General features: G+C 40.6%; 1 protein-coding gene across 2 annotated transcripts; it reads right to left on the bottom strand.

Moving 5' to 3' along the window:
• Positions 1-1,204: 1,204 nt before the first annotated feature.
• Positions 1,205-13,187, bottom strand: LOC115367853 (T-cell differentiation antigen CD6-like). 2 transcript variants are annotated; one of them, XM_030063811.1, is made up of 14 exons: positions 13,063-13,186; positions 10,788-10,877; positions 9,230-9,511; positions 8,531-8,845; positions 7,108-7,422; positions 6,293-6,355; positions 5,777-5,932; positions 3,089-3,202; positions 2,686-2,808; positions 2,415-2,483; positions 2,170-2,271; positions 1,990-2,070; positions 1,772-1,852; positions 1,205-1,675 (listed from the first exon to the last, which is right to left on the bottom strand). In XM_030063811.1, the coding sequence occupies exons 1-14, from the start codon at positions 13,106-13,108 to the stop codon at positions 1,563-1,565; spliced, it is 1,950 nt and encodes a 649-aa protein (XP_029919671.1). In that variant the 5' UTR covers positions 13,109-13,186; the 3' UTR covers positions 1,205-1,562. The 2 variants fall into 2 exon arrangements, with proteins under 2 accessions (XP_029919671.1, XP_029919672.1); XM_030063812.1 differs by lacking the exon at positions 2,686-2,808 and having other exon boundaries at positions 13,063-13,187.
• Between the last annotated feature and the right edge of the window lie 1,431 nt (positions 13,188-14,618).

The raw sequence follows: 14,618 nt of genomic DNA, 5'->3' as shown, positions 1-14,618 counted from the left end.
ATATTCTTTCTTTTGCAGGCGCTGCACAGTTTCAGAGTTCTTGCACCAAACAGAGTTCAAAAGTTCAGAGCAGGGCAGGATCTATTGTTTGGACACATTAGGCAACTTACAGACTTATGGAGGCATAATCCTTTGTGTGTAATTGATTTAATGAACAAAGTAAAAACAGAGGGTTTATCCTCTGATCCCCGCAAATACTACAAGCTACTTGAAATAGTGGTGTGCTTCATTTCTTTCCCTTGATGTTAATCACGACTGTAAATCTCCAGTTCTTAAGATTTTGACTCGTCAGTTTTTCAAAGCCGAATAAAATAAAAAGCAAACTCGGTGTTGGAGAGTAAGCACGAAGGAGCCTCTGTGATATATCATGCTGCATTCTTTAAGATGGAATCTCTGTTAAGTGGTGTGTGTGTGGGTCAGTGTGTGTGTGTACCAAATTCTCTGGCATGTGAGAGAGATTGAGTTTCATAAGGAGATCTGCTCCTTAATTCGTCTGTTTATCTCAATGCAAAGCTCTGAACTAAAAGATGAGTGTAATATATGATTCTCCCAGACTTGCCTTATCTCCCTTCACCTCCTCCTTCCACCCCCCCCCCCCCCCACACACACACACACGCTCACCCTCCTCTTTTCCCCAAATACCTTCTATTTAAAAAACAAAACACATTACACTAGTTAATGCATCACCACTCCTCACATCAGCTGAAATAAAGTTAAACCTGTTTGTGCAGCCCTGTTATATTCTATTCTGTTTTTTTTTTTTTTTTTGGAGCAGCTTGTTGTATTTACTTTTCAAACTGAAGACATCAGTTTGGATCACGAGGTGGCCCGTGGACGCTGGCTTGATGCTCTGCAGCTGCTGCACATGTAATGGACCAAGACGAGCCGTGCCAGGTTTGGTTTCAAACCACACTGATGGTTTATGTTGGCCCCTGATCAGGATCCAGCCGCTGCTGAGTTCCTCACAGCGCGTTACCCTGACGGCTGCCTCGCTCCCCGACCCGGTGACTCGGCATGAGCACATATTTGTCACAAATTGTTACCGTCTGGAACACACTGTTATGGCAAATTTTCATGATTTTTACCAGCCATTTCTATAAATCACGTCTTTCCTCCACTCCTTGACCTCTCAGTTAATCACAAGCCTGCAGTGCCACCTTGTGGCAGAACTCGGTAGTTTCTCAGTAAATACTCAGCATAATACTTTATTGCAAATATTTGCAGATCATTAACATCCATAGCTTTACAGAGCAGGGCTATACAAATATATATAGTTGTGAAATATGAAAAAACATTTTTTTTTTTTGTTACAGTTTGTTACAGCAATTACATTCAGAAATCTAACAATAAGACAGTGCCAGTGCTTGTGTGTCAGTGTAGAGAAAACTACGCATTGAACTTCTTGCTATCAGTTTGAGTCATGTCAGACAGAAGCCAGTGTGTGTCCTGCTGTGGACATTTTTGTTAAAAAATGTTCACTGCAGCTGCGAAATCTCAGTTTGAGGCCCAAATACATACTAAGTCCATATATCTATATGATCTATGTTCACCTCCTGTGTTCGCTAGCAGTTGCCAACATCATCGTACTCATCGTCCTCTGTGGATGAGGACTGGCAGTCAGGGCTCACAGGCGAGTAGAGGGGCCCATCGTCTTCATCATCATTGGTCCCGTCTCCTAATAATCAACCCATGACACATAATAATTCATCAGGATCATATTATGAACCTCATTATTTCCACAGTTCTATTTTTTTCAACAAGATGAGGTCACCTGAATCCTCTGTGTTTACTGTTTGTCCGCAGTGGAGCTGGTCATTATTGTAGACAGGTGGCTGGTATGGCTGTGTCATTCCTGCACGGAGACCAAAAACCGGATGAGTTATTGACCCAGGAAGATTTAAACTGAGCAGCTTTACCTGTATCCTACTTCACACTCACACAGATTCACTCGCTGGTTTTTAGTAAACAATTTAAACGCAATGCACTGACCGAGAGCAAGTGGATCTCCAGCTTTTGTCGTGTTTTCATAGCATTCGTCCGAGGAGGTGCTGGAAGTTTCAAAGGAGTCCTCTGCAAGAGACATAAAAGAAGTAATTGTTTTTTGTGTTAGCATGTCCCGTCTTCCAAAGATTTTTTTGTATTATAAAAAATATGGGACAAAATTTTCACCACTGTTGTTGCAGCTGGGATTTTTAGACACTGTGGCATAGGGATAATTTACAGGACAACCATTCTGGGTGGTGGGGACTCCACTGTATTCATATCTGGGGGCTGAGACATAAATGAAAACATGAATGAATTAATAAAACATAGGATAGGCGCTATTAGGACGATTTGCTCTACAGCCACTGCTTGTATGGGACTCAAATATGAATTTGTTGGTAATTATTTCAGTGTGACACCATATGTCTTACCTTCCTCAGAGACACTGTCGAGAGCTGAGGCTTTCAGAGGGTTTATGTCTGTTCTGTACCGCTGAGAATCTGGATTCAATGACACATACGACGCATTTGTTTAAATGAGAAATTATCTTGCAAAACAGCTTTCATCTGCACACTCTGCAAACTCACAGCAGTGCAACATCAACCGCAAATATGGAAATGAGACTGTCTGTATAATGAGAAACATTGTGAACATTGAAATTAAAAAAAAAAAATAGAGAGGAAATAAAAGAACATAGCTCACTCCGAAAGGTTGATAAAAGGACAGACGAGTCATTGCTTGGGTCATACTGCTCATAGTCTGTATCTAGTGAGGTGCTGTCAGCACTACTAAGCTGCGTCCAAAGACACCTGGGATTGGAGGGGACTTCATAAAACAAACACAAAAGAATGAAACGACTAGACGCTTTGTGGATGCGACACAGTGCAACAACTTTCTCACCACTTTGCATTTGCCAGCAGGAAAGACATAAATGGAAACAAACACCCTACAGAAAATAAACTGTCCACAGACTCTCATGCACAAGTACTGTTGCAGCTTTCTGTTATTTTCCAAAGTTATTACTGATTTCTATATTTAAATAAGAATTCTACACAGATCATGTTCATTTGTTTTACCATATTCCTGCAAATATGAAACCACTGACCGTCACTCTCCCCCGGGCCGGCGGAGACCTTCACCAGATCAACAGGCTCTCGGTAGTTGTGCTGATATTCAGAAGGCGGGTGCAGGTTTGTGCGCCCCTGCTGGAGTAAGAGAGCTGTGGAGATACATGAGAAGTTGTAGTCAAACAAAACTGTATTAAATGTTCAACTTCTGCCTTGTCTTATCTTTAACTGTTTCATGAGAAGTGCTTTTGTGAAGACTGCCTCCCATGCAGGGTTTAGGAACAAATGTTATTTTACAGCTATATAGAGTTCCAATCCAATCCAATCCACTTTATTTATATAGCACAATTTTAACAAACACAAGGTTTTCCAAAGTGCTGCACAGCAAGATAAAACACCACAAGATAACACAATAGAAGCAGAATAAAAAGGTAAAAAACACAGTAGGATAACACGATAAAATAAGATAAGATCAGTTAAAATAAAAATCAAATTAAAGCTGCAAGCAGCGTTGGACGGGCCCTCGCCCCCCCGTGCACGTCGGGGACGGCGCGCGTGTCGAAGCGTAGACAATTCTTCCGTTTGTGCCAGTTTTAAGGGTATTTTTCGGTGCTTTTATTTTGAAAGAGTTTTGGGCTTTTATTTTGAAAGGCCGCGGAAGTCCTACTGTGTGACCGACAGGACTACTGGCAGCTGCTGCATGATCACACCAAAATGCAGGCACACACACTCACTCACACAAACACACACACACACACACACACACACACACACACATACGCACGTGCACACACACACACACACACACACACACACACACACACACGCACACACACACACACACACACACACACACACGACGCCAACAAAAACCCACTGGTAGTACATTCGCTGCTGGTGCCCCTCTGGCCACTAGCAGCGCCCCTCCAGCAGATGGCGCCCTTAGCATGTCCTAGTGTGTGGCTGACTTGAGTAGTGGCAGCTGTGGCATGATCACACCAAAATGCAGGCAGACAGAGAAATCCTCATTCAATCTAATGGAGAAATCCAGAAAACCCACCCCTGTTTGAGGTGTCACAGCTCGGTCACCGTTTGAGTGACAGACTTGATTCAAAGCTTAAACGAGGCACGAGACTCGCATCTATAAATCTCCCATTTACATGATTTTGCTATCTTTTACCGTTTTTGAGTTATGGCAGTTTTAGTTTGAGAGTGTTTTCTGCTCCCTCTGAGCTCTTACAATGGGTGTGTATTGCGCATTCCTGAGGCAGCTAGAGTGAGTCACATGTCCAGGCAGAGTGCAGAGCAGAGCACACCAGAGTCAAAAATGTTTGAAAACTCTTCACAGCTCCCACAAACTTGGTCCAATCCACATCAAAACTACATATTTTTGTAGGAATTTTCGTCCTCTTTCCATCTGCATAGTTTTCAAAGCCGTCAGACTTTTACTTTAGACTCCAGGGGCCTAATTAGTGTCAAGTGTCAGCCTGTGTACACCAAACTCCATGGGAAAAAATGAGGTTTTGGCTCTGGCCCCTCCGACTTGGAGGTGTTATCACATCCAAACTAAACGAGTATTGACGAAATCCTTCAGAACTTTTGTTCAGCACTCTGTCCTCTGTCATCTGTGAAATTTTCAAGCCGCTGACATTTACGGCCTGGGAGTAGATAGATTTTGTTCAAAGCGGAATTTTGGGCGAGAACGTGATGTTGAAACGCAAATTGCGTACTTCCTGTTGGTTTTAGGTTGGGGGTGTCAGCGCGTGAATTGTAGGGCTCGATGAGACCTACATTTCGGCAGTGGTTTGGTCTTTCTATCACATTCCTGTGGGCCACAGCGGCTGCCTTTGTGTGCCTAGGTGGCGCTACCGAGCCCATTTTTGCACTTAGGGGGTCCGTTTGTCCATTTTATCAAATTTTTCACCAGACCTGGCCTGCGTGCCGAATTTGGTGAGTTTTGGAGCATGTTTAGGGGGTCAAATTAAGGCCTAATGACACGAGATAATAATAATAAGAAAAAACGAAGCAAAAACAATAGGGCTTCGCACTGTTCCAGTGCTCGGGCCCTAATAAAGTAAAATAATAATAGTAATAATAATAATAAAATAATAAAACAAAATAGGATAGAATAAATAAAATATATAAAATATTAAAATAAATAAATAAAAATATTAAAATAAAATAAAATAAAAAATAAAGTTATTACTGATTTCTATATTTGAGCAAAAGAAATCCATAATAAGAATAAGAATGAGAATACAAGACTGAGAAGTGATTTAAAGGGTAATACAGAATTTGCAAGTCAAATTTAATTAGCCTCAGTCAGGGTGTCCCACAGTTTAGGATGGCAAAACAGTGCGTTCACTTTAAAATCCTCAAATCACCTCTGAATGAAACTGGTAAAGCTAAATCTGGGAATAAACAATCTCTTAATCTGGAATCAAACTCTTATTCAAAATCCTAGCTTTGCTGGATTGTGATACAAATCAGATGAAATAAGAATAAGAATAAGATTGAAAATAAGAATGAGAGTAAGAATTATGTTTATAGCGGACTTTTCAAGCAATGAGCACAACGAGCTTAACAAGGTGAGAAAACTAAACAACAGCAACATTAAAGAAACAGCTGCAAGAGCTAAATTTATGCGTGTACACACGTTAAAAACATAAGCAACATTAGGGACAATTGCAAGAGGTAAAAAAAAAAAGTGCTGCAGATTTACTTACCACTTCTTCTTCTGTAGTGGCAGCAGACCACAGGATGTGCAATCAGAGCGACAAGGAGCCCACATGACAGGGCGATGCAGGCGAGCAGCTCCGGAGTTATGACACTGAAAAACCCTCCAGTGGAGCCGACTGCAGTTTTGTTTGTTGGGGGAGAAGCTGAGCACCGAGAGCAGAGAGTTTGGGCCAGATAATTCTTCTATCATCAGACAATAACTTCAAATCAGCTCTCAAATATAAGCCAGGTAGAAATGTTAGTGTCCATTTAAATTTGCACGCAGTCCCAGGTGCACTGGGTTTACAACATTTAAGACCTCTTTAGGTGATCTGTCAAGAACAGAGTGTATATTAAAGTGACTTTAAAATACTTCATTTTGGCTATTTAAACGTATAGGCACAAACTCCATCATCCTATTAGGTAACCACTGCCCATTCGGCACCTGGCATTGATACTGATAAACAGGATTTACACTATTTATACCATTTATTGCGCTCAAATAATGCAAAGGAGATGTTTACCTGTGATCCAAGCAGTGGTTAAAGTTGTATTAACTGTGGTGGCAACTGGAAACCCAAGAGACCCTGCATGACAGAAATATTGTTTATACACTTTTTAAGAGCAAATATAAAATGTCACAGGGAAAAGCTGCATCTCTGATTTTAGAAAGCTAAAAACGGATCAGTTATCAGTTACCGCTACTGGATTTTTACCAGTGTGCAAACTTTTTTTTTTCCTCAGATAATGTTGTGGGAGATGAAGAAACAAATGTCAACAAAGTCATTCATCGACTAACAGGATTCAAATCTTCGCTCTAACCTCAGGAAAAGTTATTTCAGTGTGTCTGAACACTGAGGGCAATGTGTTTACCGCCTTAACCCCTGCTTCAACCCCACCAGCTGTCTGAGATAACAGGATTCATGCTGCACAGTCACTTACTAACCAGATAGTCTACAACACTTTGTTAATGGTTAATAATTAGCTCACTGTCTGTCTATAAACATTATTCAGATGGTTGTTATAAAGGTGGATTTTATTAAGCTGATGATTCAACTTCTAACTTCTGGAGTCATCGCCTGCAGCTTAATTCATGAGTTAATTATTATAGGCAGTTGTAGCAACTTTATAATAGACTTCCAAATAATGTTTCTAGATGGTTTACAAAGGATTTATTAACCATTTAACAAGGTGTCATCAGTTGCAACTTTATAATGGCCATCTGAATACTGTTTATAGACTGAAAACCTATAAAACCTAACCATAAAAAAGTCTAAAAATCTAATTATTAATCATTAACAACAACAGCTGCACCAGGTACTGGAAGTCACTCACTAACCTTTACAGATGAGTCCAGCTGCCTTCGTGCCCTTACACAGATTTTTGTTGTTGATGAACTCCATACACTGCCACAGGTTTGTGTGCTCTGAACTGCACATGTAGTACCACTGGCTGCCGTTGACGTGAGCGAAGGGATGGTCAAACTGGCTGAACTTCTCCGCCTCCTTGCCACAGTTCAGCATGGAGCACGTCATGGTCGCCTCCTCTTTCTGGAAGCTGATGTCACACACTGTCCCCCATGTCCCGTTGCGGTGCACCTCCACCCGGCCGGCGCAGCGGTCCAGGCCTCCCGTCAGCCTCACGGCTCTCATCTCTGCACGGTGGAGGCAGACGGACACATGGTGTGCATTATCACTCACTGACTACATGAAGAACAACGTCACATTAATGTTAATATCATGTGGTGAGGCTCCCCTGCTTCACCGCCTGGGGCTGCCTGTGAAATTTCAGTTTTCAAATACACAGCCTCGTCATGGACAAGAGGACAATGTCACTCTTATCTCATATAAATGAAATGACATTTTATACAAGAGACTAAATAAGCAAACAATGAAAGATATCCTCCTAATATGGTAATGTGAAAAGAGAAATCTGAAACACCTGCCTTTAGCTTCTGTGTCTAAACTGCAGAGAATAATCTCACAAGATTATTTTAACTGTCTGTCAATATGGATTATAGGTAAAGTCTTGGACTGGTAACATAATAACCATCATTAATAAACGGTAAATTGATAGGTAATTTTTTTTCACCTAATTTTAACACTTTGTTAATGGTTAATAATTAGGTTTATAGACTGTCTATTGATGTTTATTATAAAGTTGCAACTGATGATACCTTATTAAATGGTTAATAAATACTTTGTAAACCATCTATAAGCATTATTTTGATGGCTATAAAATAATTATTACCCATCGACAAAGTGTAAAAAAAAAAAAAAAAAAAAAAGATAAAATGTTATAAGATGTGCAACAATGAACTGTTAATAAATTGTTTATTATGTAATGAGTAAACATCAGTAATTATCATTTCATTGTTTATTAAATGAAAATAACTATTAACTAAAGTTAAATTAACTATCAGTTTGCCATTTATTAATGATGGTTATTATTATTTAGTGTTACCCATGGATTTTATTGTTTTTACTCTTTTATGTACAGAATGTAGTGGTTTCATTTATATTGGTTTTATATTCCTTTTGAGTCAAAGTGCACCTAAATTAAAAAAAAAAAAAAAAAAAAAAAAAAATCTGTTCCCTATAGTAGTGTCCTGTAAATAAAGATGACTGAATTGCATTAAATTGAATATATATGATATTTAGCTTTTGATTTTCTTTATTTAATGTATGCTTGCATTAAATAAAGAAAGCTCTACCCAGTCATGTTTCTCTGTATAAATAAAGGTTACTGAATCAGACGGTGACCTGAGCACACAACCCCAGCGTCCTCCTTGTGTCCACAGTCGTGGCCCTCCTCTGTGGCGGGACAGGCCCACAGGCTCTCCTCCGAGCCCGTGCAGTTCAGCTCGTCCAGGTGGATGGGCCCGCTGCCCCGGGGGAACTGGCCGCCCTGTCCCGTCACATTGATGGCGTAGCCGCAGCCGAGCTGGGCACACACCACGTCGGCGTCCCTCAGGTCCCACTGGTCGTCACACACCGTGCCCCATCTGCCATGTTTCCATACTTCCACCCGTCCGGCGCAGCGGTCTCCTCCGCCTGCCAGCCGGACGGCCTCCTGGCCTGAGGACGAAACGGTCAAGAGTGTGTGTCACCTTTCTGTAGGTCCCATCAGACACATATATAATGTTTTGGCACAATAAACAATAAAGCACAGCTCTAAAAAGGTTTAATGGTGAACTTGTCCTTTTCTTGTCTTTTTTCTTTTCTTTCTTCAGCTTGTCTGATTGTGACATCTGTGTCTGTACATGTTCACTTCTCTGCCCAAAGGAAGTGATAAATCACAGCTCTGTCCAGAAGAAACAGATTTTGCCTTTTGTGCTCCTGTGTGTAGTTTACTGACACCATGTCACAGGATTTCTGAGTACTTATGGTGTCTTGTGCTGCCTTTGGGGCCCTACTAACATGTGAAGCTGCAGCTATAAACACAAACTGACTAAAACTCACCACAAACCACTTTATTAATCACAGTGCAGTTACTTCCCACGTGCTGGGAGCAGTTCTGCAGATGGCCGTCCTGGTAAGAGCAGCCGTCCCAGCAGGGAGCGTGAGGCGGTGAGCTGCTTTCACTCAGATTGTAAACGCTGCCGCAGCCGAGGTCCTGGCAGATCTGCTCGGCGAGAGCGTCTGTGGACTCTGCCGTGAGCGGCACCAGAGCGTCGCTCCTGTTTCCAGGCACCTTGAGCATCCAGCTGCATTCGCGGCCAAGTAGCTCCACGTAAGGCTCACCTTTAGAGATGTTAAATAAGAGACAAAAAACAATTTCTGTGATTCACACACCAGTAAAAACAAAATAAAGGAACTGATTCTGATCCTCAGTTATGAAGGTTTTGTTTGACTGAAGTCCTGAAGTTGTGCATGCTATGATTTGTACTGCTTGCACTCCAACTCCCTATGAGCTTCTGTTGCCTTTACTTGTGCCAGCATGTGCAGTAGCAGTTTTTGACATGGGTGGAGTAGTAACATGGAAGGGCGCGAGGCAGTAATTTCGCCTAGGGCGGCAACATAGGCAGAACCGCCACTGAGTATATGCATGCATGTATTGTGAAACCTCAATTTCTGTACAATAGTGTCACAAACACATTTTTTGGTTAATTAATTCTGATTCTCAGGCACCTATTGTTGAGAGCTGGGCATTTATTACTGCTGGCAAAAGACAGATTCCTACTCAGTCATTATATTCTTTAATTTGTCAGGGATTTATTACTGTGTAAGGTCATACAAATATTGTCTATTATCTGTATTATTATTATTATTGTTATTATTTGACAAATAAAGTAGCACTGATTCTGAATTCCTCAGGCAGGGAGGTCACTGGGGTGAGAACATGATGCAGTTGATAAAACTGAGTGCAAAACTACAAAGACAGGCGAAGGTGAAATGTATTTCCACTGCCGGGAAAAATCTGCACGGGGGGGAAATGCCTTGCTGCTCTCTCACAGCTCGACTTGCACCTGCAAAGTTCAACAAGCCGCGTTTCACACCAAGGCCACCTCCACATCCTGTGACACAGTTTAGGGGCACAGCACTTAGATAATGAGGTTCATCCACACATAAGCAGTGCACCAAATGCTCAAACGCTTCCGTGTGTGTGTGTGTGTGTGTGTGTGTGTGTGTGCAGGGTCAGATAGGGTCAAAGCATTATGCACTGTAGCTGTGTGGCTGTTTTGCCTTTAAAAAACAGGGCATTCTGATTATAGTTATTAAGAAAAAATAGTGAATTTCCTCTGAGAGTATTAACACTCATGAAAGCCCAAAACTCTGAAGGTCATTAACATTGTATATATTTTTTTATTTTAATTTTAAGTGGCAGGTATTGTTAAAAAGCGCAGTGGGAAACTGGTTTGCATGTGAACCTAAAATCAGTTTTTTGACCTTCGTAAAATTTTCCGTTTTTCTTTTCTTCACCTTTTTAAGTATAACTGAAAGTACTTTTAAGTGTTCGGGTGAGCTTCCTTCCGATTAATACAGCTGCACTGCAGGGGAAATAAAAAATATGACTCACTGTTGAGTTCTTCGTCCGACTGCGTAGTGTTTACCTCTGCTGTCGGGAGGAGACCGTTTTGTTCGGTTTGAGAGGAGGAACTCTGAAAAGCTGAAATGAGAGGAGAAAAAGACACGTTGCCTTCTCACAGCCTGCCCGTGTGACACCATTTGACAGCCCTCTGACCACTAAAACACACGTCTAACATACGTCTAACCACATCTTAGGACTGCTTACCAGTAACCACTTGACCAAACACCACCTTTCATCTTCACTCCTTCACAGAGCATGAAAACACGCCTGTAACCCATCTGCTGACACTTACATATCTTTGATATAGCACGTTAATGCAGGCTGAATAAAAACATGCATAAATCATCACCTTCAGTTGGTGATCATGTCATGATCATGTCATGAACAAAAACGCAAACATTTTCAGAAAGCATTCTACTCTATGTTTTCTTTTTTTTTCTCAGAAGACCCTGGCATACACTCAGAAGTCACTTTATCAGCGGCCTAGCAGTATAATCTAACCCAATCCAATAAAGCTGTTCTGCCATAAAGTTTACTTTCCTGCTGCCTATGATGCTCAGGTTTTCTTGTTGTCACAGTAATAGAGGTGTTCATTCACTTCTGTGTTTGGCACTGAGCTCATAGTCAGTGCTGCTGTTGGACTGGACTGCATTTTATTGAGAGGTGTTTCCACTATTCTGTCCCCCCTCATGTATATAAATAGGAAGGACAAAAATTGTAAACACCTCTCAATATAATGTAGTCCAGTACAAGAGCTCTGCAAACTACAACCTCAATAATAATTCAAATCCAGACCCACAAACAGTTTATTTCCAAATGCAATAACTTCACTTAACAAACAAAGATAATTCCCAGAGCGATGTTAATCTGCACCTGGGAGCGCTGTGTCACTCTCTACCTCGCACCCATGACCAGCTGAGACTGAATTTTCATTTTATGTTGAATGTTTTGTGTATGATATAATTTTATTTATGGTGTGCACCACGCAGCAGCAGCACCCCTAATCTCGTTATTTCAAAGTACAATGATAATAGAGGCTACTAATCTGATCTAATCTAACCTAAACATCATATTAAATTGACACATTCTCCATAATGTCCACAAAAACTGAACATTATAAACTTTGTTAAAAGGTAGAATTTATGGCAGAGCTGTTGACTTGAACTGCATTAAATTGTACAGGTGGAGCTGATAAAGTGGCACTGAGTGTGTAATATCAATTAGCTTTATGTCGCTTACTATGTTGTGACTATGAATTTCATAAAACAAGGATTTTGGTTTTCCTAAAAGGCTGTTCAATCTAAAAAGGCAGATAAAGGCAGAGTTTTGGTGAGCTTACCCTCCACAACATCCATAAACTTATATGAATTTTCCCTAAAAGGGTTTTGAACATAAAACACATGATCAGGTCATGAAAATGATGCACTTTCAAACTTGAAGCTCACTAAATAATCAGTAAAGGTGAGTGACTGGACATGAGGCGCCTTAACCTGCTGATACGTAAAAGGCGTAATGCTCAAAAGGCATTAAGTTACACCTGTTCCTTTACTTTATTTTGATGGATAAATACACTGAATACATCACAGCTGATATTTTTAGAGCCTCTACCAAAGAATTACAGGCAGAAATCACTGGGCTTTTTTTTTTTTATCAGTCTGTTTCTACGACTGTTACTCAGGCAAAAGAATTAATATTCTTCCACCATGTGGAGTTACACCTTTTCATTCATTTATGGTTAACATGGATGTGTTTATGTAGGGAAATATAAAATGAATATTTAACCCACAGCAGATTTACACTGAGCTGCGGTTCATATCAAAAGTTCCTCGTCAGATTGTAAAGTTCACCGCTCACTTCCTGATCGTGAATTTGTTTCTGAAGAACTGGTAAACTTCTAAAATATGAAAATCAGCTATTAAAGTATTAAAGTTTTTCTGATTCTGATGAAGAAAAATGTACTGGTTATACGTCCAGTAATATCACAAGAGGTCATTTGTTGTTTGCGTTTTTTCAGCTTCATGGACGTTGAAGGTGAAATACTTTTGGAGAATATGACTTTTTTCCCCTCTACTCCAGAAATATTAAATGTTTAAACATGATGGCCTAACCATAATATAAAGAGGCCAGTTTTTAAACATATCAAGCACATTCATTCATTATTTTCTGAGCACCCTGTCGTCTCGGAGTCATAATTCACAGCAGATCCAGCACTTTGTGAACATCTTAGATGAGATGTGTGAAAGTATAAAACTGCATGAATTACCTTGATAAAGGCAGCCCACAGTCAAAATATATTTCAGCAGCTTCATGCTGTTGTCTTCAGCTGTGGCAGCTCCAGGCTCAGCCTCAGTGTGTGTGCAGGATAACACTGGAGCTGTATCTGTGTGCTGCATGAGTGTGTGGTTTCCCCTCCTGCTCCCTTCACACTGCATCTACTGCACTTCCCATGAGCACCGAGACAGGAAGTGGCTTTCACTGTGACACTAATATCAAGGCTCACTGCAAATGCTATTCTTTATTTCTGCATGTAATTGAAAAAAAGGAGTGATAACAAAAATGCACAGATGGCATGAAGAAAAAACTGCTGAGGGATTGTAACAACTGAAATTAAACGAACGTATGCCACAAGAGAGAGCTAAATCCAAGGAGCACACCAATATTTATCCCTGTTTTGCTGTGTTTTTTTCAGGAGAAACTGTTCAAGATAATTAAACATTTATATTAAAGGAGGACAAACTAAAAAGTGAGGCAGAAAGGCGTTATCAGTGGACTTCTGCATTTCACTGAAAATCAGGGGAGGCCGGTTCTATTGTTTGCGTCAGATATCCGTGGATCTGAAACGGCATTATAAAGAATAAGGAAAAGAAACGAGAAGTGAATTGTTGATAATGTTCAATAAAACTGTACCTGTCTGGAGTTTAACATCAGCAGGGTTTGAAACAATAGGGCTAGAATAATAATAATAATAGTAATAATATTAATAATAGTAATCATACTACTACTACTACTACTACTACTACTACTACTAACAATAACAATAACAATAACAATAATGAGTGCTCCAGCTACAGTCAGGAACCATTCCAACAAATTTCTGTGGTGATAAAAAGACGGAAGTGAGCCTGGTGTTATTTGTGCTTTTTCATATTGCCATAAAGAAAGAAATGCAGTTTTGTTGTACGCATGAGAAATCCCCCCTGGTGCTGGCTGGTCACATGTGGGCTGAGGAAGAGATTCTCACTGGGAGCACGATGGTTAAAGAAGAAGACGAAGAAGAGAAAGAAGAAGAAGAAGAAGAAGAAGAAGAAGAAGAAGGAGGAGGAGGAGGAGGAGGAGGAGGAGAAGGAGGAGGAGGAGGAGAAGGAGGGGGAGAAGAAGAAGGAGGAGAACAAGATGAAGAAGAAGAAGGAGCAGGGGAGGGAGGGGTAGGGGGAAGAGAACGAGAAAAAGAAGAAGAGGGTAAAGACGAATAGGAAGCAGGATGAAGAGACAAGGAAGAAGAAGGGGGAGGAAGAGGAGGAGGAGGAAAATAAGGAGATGAGAAGAAGAGGAGGAAGGAGACAAAAAAGGAGGACAAGGAGGAAGAAGGAGGAAAAGAAGAAGAAGAAGAAGAAGAAGAAGAAGAAGAAGAAGAAGAAGAAGAAGAAGAAGAAGATGGTGATGATGATGATGATGATGATGATGATGATGATGATGATGATGATGATCCTTCTTGGCAGATTAATGTATTGTATTGTATGTATTGTATGTTTTGCCCTAAATGTTGAGAGGTCTGACAGAAGTTATTAAATGTGAGGAAAACAAACTTCCTGTGCCAAA

Source organism: Myripristis murdjan, chromosome 11 (genome assembly GCF_902150065.1).
Source record: "Myripristis murdjan chromosome 11, fMyrMur1.1, whole genome shotgun sequence".
Classification (NCBI taxonomy): domain Eukaryota; kingdom Metazoa; phylum Chordata; class Actinopteri; order Holocentriformes; family Holocentridae; genus Myripristis; species Myripristis murdjan.
This window is presented reverse-complemented; position numbering and strand designations above follow the sequence as displayed.